General features: G+C 42.9%; 1 protein-coding gene across 3 annotated transcripts; it reads right to left on the bottom strand.

Annotated features, from left to right (window-relative positions):
• Positions 1-1,018: 1,018 nt before the first annotated feature.
• On the bottom strand, positions 1,019-3,592 carry LOC127342345 (uncharacterized). 3 transcript variants are annotated; one of them, XM_051368280.1, is made up of 6 exons: positions 3,504-3,592; positions 3,220-3,429; positions 2,711-3,007; positions 2,354-2,515; positions 1,438-1,521; positions 1,019-1,296 (listed from the first exon to the last, which is right to left on the bottom strand). In XM_051368280.1, exons 1-6 carry the CDS (start codon positions 3,531-3,533, stop codon positions 1,189-1,191), a joined length of 891 nt encoding a protein of 296 aa, XP_051224240.1. In that variant the 5' UTR covers positions 3,534-3,592; the 3' UTR covers positions 1,019-1,188. The 3 variants fall into 3 exon arrangements, with proteins under 3 accessions (XP_051224240.1, XP_051224242.1, XP_051224239.1); XM_051368282.2 differs by lacking the exon at positions 3,504-3,592 and having other exon boundaries at positions 1,393-1,521; positions 3,150-3,496; XM_051368279.2 differs by lacking the exon at positions 3,504-3,592 and having other exon boundaries at positions 3,150-3,494.
• Between the last annotated feature and the right edge of the window lie 722 nt (positions 3,593-4,314).

Below are 4,314 nucleotides of genomic sequence, written 5' to 3'. Positions count from 1 at the left end.
CATCGCTGGAGCGCACGAGAAAAGAACGAGACATGCCCGCTGAAAACAGCCGATTCGGCCGTCCCTCCAGACAAAACGTTGCTTTAAGAACAACGTGGAGAAACCCACAAAACCAAACGACACAAAAACTGTGCCCCCAATGCGAGCCAAGGAAAGTCCAGGATACCAAACGCGTCCTTGTTGCCTTGGTCGTCCTTGTTGCCTTGGTCACGATGCATATTGTAGAGAGCCTTTCTCTTTCTTTATCTTTAATGAACTAACAAGTGAATTGAATGGACTGAGGCCCAGTGATTTTAAACTATTAGCAACTCGCGAACAATGTGTGATATTATGCATTTTTTATTGGTACTATTTTCTAGTACGATAGGGCCCATTTTAAGACAAATTTTGCGGGCTTAGCCCTCGTTGTTGGATTGATAGTTGGAATGAATTGCAGAAAAATAAGGGTGCAAAATGGCGATGCAACAAGGAATTGAGCTGCTGAAGATGGTGGCATGTGACGTCTTCAATCGAACTAAAGGCTTGGCGCCAACATGTCAAAAATAGACGGTGGTTTAGATTTATCAGCAATGACTGTATTTAGGCCTTGCTTAGACTAGGTTGAGGTAGTTGACTCGTTTGTTTCTTGTTCTAATTTTTGTTTGCGGGTTCCTGCTTGACTGATACATCATCTGGATGCCGTGATGTATTCGAACTTTATCTTTTATCTACCTTAAGTTCCGTTAATGAAGCTGGAGAAACCCCTTCGGTACATACAAAAATGTGTATTTCTTCTTAAAATGGGGAACCTGGTGTCCTAAAGCACAACCATGTTCACATGTCACCCCTAAGAATCACAGGCGATAAAACTCCACATACAGAACCACAAACTTCTGAAGTCACGGTCTGACCATAGAAGCGCTGATCTCATTCGTTGCATTCTTTCTCTCAATCGAGCGGATAATACCCCAACCGCACGATAAAATACTCATAGTAATAATGTTGTAAGTGAGCTTGCACTTGCCGGACATTGGTCAGGTTGTCAAAAGAGCTCAGAATTTTCTATAGCTCATCCTGTTTATTGTTAAACCAGCATACGACACAACAAATGTTGTTGCCAACATCGAAGGTCATACTACAACTATATGAACAATTGTCCTTGGAAGCATAATTGCATAAACAAACACATCGATGACAACGGCATGCAATCTAGGCTAGGAGTGTCCCATCCATCACAGTAACAGCTTCTCCCTTGATTTGGACTCTCCCATTTGCGTTGTCTAGTTCCAGGTATAGTGTTCCACCCCTTGGAGATGCCTGACGATACATGGACATACAAAGGAAAACCAACATGATGGTTTAGCTGGTCGAGCACATGTTGTAGCTTCTTTGTTATTAAAATAAAGCATATACCTTCAAATGTTAACTAATTTTCTGAAAACATAGCTAAGCACATACTTGATATGCCGCCAACTTTTGCTTCTCCAGCTTTCTACCCCAATAGGGTGCCAAAACACAATGAATACTGCCAGTAACAGGGTCCTGTCAAAATATTGCGATCAGAGGGTGCCAAAACATGCAGCTGTATTACATGGAGAGTATCGATAAGCCAACAGGTGTTTACAGATTTAAATGAAAGAGATTTCTTCTATATATACTTAGTTTTCAACTAGTCCTATGTAGTACAAGAAATCTGCCAAAGTTGCAAGGTAACGATTACAACTACCCAGTTAACACTAATAAAGTACTGATACATAAACTTGCACAGAGGTTTAGGATATAGGGTACATACTCGTTTTGGTTGTCAAAGAAGCCCGGCTCCTTATAATCTAGTCCATATGAACAAGGTAGATTGGTTCTAACAAAACAAAATAACTCATGATGATATTTATTTGTTTCTTTGTTATGTGTGTTCGTTTGATCCAGTTCCTTTTGTTTCGTTTAGATGGTGCTCATTGTATATATCTGCCGCTGGCTAAAACACTGCTAGCAGTAGTGCTGCGCGGGGCTTTTCTGTTTTCTCTAGTTTTCAGTTTCGAACTACTGAAACTTACGCTGTTGTTCCGTTATCTTGTGATCCATAGTGGAACACAGGCCGTATGGAAAAAATCATTTATGGCTAGGATGAACAAACGTTTAGAACATTCTCGAAGTAGAAAATTCTACAAGACTGGTATCCATAGTTCAGAACTGGAAGATGCAACATATGTGAAACCTGCACAGAATTAGGTGCGGGGACTTTGGAGAGGTAATCATACAGGACTTTCTTATAGTTATCAACATAGTATATTGGTACAAGAAATGGTCAATGACGTGTAAGTTAAAACACGCTTCGAAATTTTATGTACAACTTCGGATTAAGAAAGGATATCACCTCATCTATCCCAAATTTTGGGCAGAAGAAACGTGTGAAGAAGTCATATCCAGATCCAGCAGGTGCCGGTCCTGTAACAATAAGACCCCTGTTGTCCAAACGTTTTATTTCGTCAATGCTAGGAACGATATCGGCAACCTCTTTTGCTGACGAAAGTTCTACCTGAAAGCCATATAAGGTTTTTAATTGCCAGTTAATGTTTCTGAAGTAAAAGTGGCCTAAGTGAGTAATAAGCGAAGAGACATAGTTGCCCAGCTTAAAAAATGGTCACAGCTGCACCAGCATGCTTTATTTTAAGATGACAAAGCTGATTCTCGAAAGTAAATATGCAAGCAAAAAAAAGTTTAGAGACGGTACAATGAGGTCACCGTCGGCCTTCGATTTGTGAATACTGACAACTGATGCGCCGTTTAGGGTCTCGGGGATCAGAGGCATATCGTCGGCGGTGTTGCAGCCCACAAAACTGTCCATGGGGAAATCCAGCTCAATAAACAGCTTCCCCTGCTCCTCTTCTGAGACACTCCCTGGCGTAGTAACTTTCTTGGCAGTTAGAATCCCGGACCTGGTCATGAACTCCACCATGCCATGCTCGGCAAGAACATTCTTGAAGAGGAAGTGCGCCGAGGCCAGCGTCGCGTGCCCGCAGAGGTTGACCTGAAAACCGCAACGCATGAGCAGAACTGCATGCAGCAAATGCTCAAGCAGATGGAGATGGGTGGGCACCATATAATTCGACAGTTAGTGCAGACGAGTCAAGGGCGAGATATTGTGCAAATCGACGGGACGGATTCAGGACTTGAGACCGATGCTGGTAGTAAAAGGCGGCTCTGAGATTCGTGGAGGGGACGAATGGGGAGCTAGGATACCTCAGTGACGGGAGTGAACCATCGGAGGTGGAACCGCGCGGCGGTGCCGGCTGGCCGGGTGGAGTCGCGGACGAGGAACGCTGTATCTGAAAGGTTGAACTCGGCGGCGACGGACTGCATCCACCGCTCGTCCGCTGCGACGTCCTCGTCTTCGAGGAGGCATACCGCTGCGGGGTTGCCCTTGAATGGCTCGGCCGCGAAGGCATCCACCTGCGACGAGGCCACGGCAAGGTCAACGTCAACGTCACCGTCCCGCCGACGAGTACTGAGTACTGAGTACTGACCACGGCGCATCGGATAGCTTTCTTGCCCATTTCCACGAAGGCAGGCGGCGGCGGTAGCTGATGCTGCTGCCGATTTGCTCGAGTGGTAATATATATATATATATATATATATATATATATATATATATATATATAGGACAAGGCATTTCTGAACTCGGGTGTAGATGCTCTTGTTTTAATAAAAAATTCAGAAAAAATAGTAAAAAAATTCAAAAAAATCTGAAATTTTTGGACAATGAACATGAACAAGTGTTCTATCTGCACACCACAAATCTCCAGAAAAAGTCATATGTAGTGGTCTGTGCAAAAAAAGACAAATCGGAGTGATGTAAGAAACAAATCTAGATGTTCCAAACAACACCTCACTTTGTCTTTTTTGCACAGACCAATATATATGTATTTTCTCGGAGATTTTTGGTGTGCAGTTAGGACACTTGTTTATGTTCATTGTCCAAAAATTTCAGATTTTTTTAAATTTTTTTACTATTTTTTTTTATTTTTTTCATCAATCAGGTGCATCTACACCCAAGTTCAGAACTGGTTTTTCGATATATATATATATATATATCTCTTAACTATTAAACGCGGATCGGTGGTGTCCGTACGTAAATAAACCATCGTCCGTCAGAAAAAACCACTTCGTTCGCCTCCCGCATCGGGAGCAAAACCGGATGAAAACTGCGTGCGTCCTTACTCTATGCAAAAAAAAAAAAAAAAACGTTGACCGGAGAAATAATAACCTCCAGCTGAGACCCGCACGCACGACTTCCACCTTGCGCCACCGCGCCGGTTGAAACAGGGATCTCTAGAT

Source organism: Lolium perenne, chromosome 3, assembly GCF_019359855.2.
Source record: "Lolium perenne isolate Kyuss_39 chromosome 3, Kyuss_2.0, whole genome shotgun sequence".
Lineage (NCBI taxonomy): Eukaryota > Viridiplantae > Streptophyta > Magnoliopsida > Poales > Poaceae > Lolium > Lolium perenne.
The sequence above is the reverse complement of the archived record's forward strand: the minus strand, read 5'-3'. Positions and strand labels throughout refer to the sequence as shown.

Excerpts from the sequence above, each read along its gene's own strand:
- LOC127342345 (XM_051368279.2), bottom strand. The coding sequence starts at position 3,425 with ATGCCTTCGCGGCCGAGCCATTCAAGGGCAACCCCGCAGCGGTATGCC. Across the intron at positions 3,008-3,149 it reads ACTACCAGCATCGGTCTCAA|GTCAACCTCTGCGGGCACGC; the intron begins GTCCTGAATCCG and ends TGCGGTTTTCAG. Across the intron at positions 1,522-2,353 it reads CAAAATTTGGGATAGATGAG|GACCCTGTTACTGGCAGTAT; the intron begins GTGATATCCTTT and ends ATATTTTGACAG.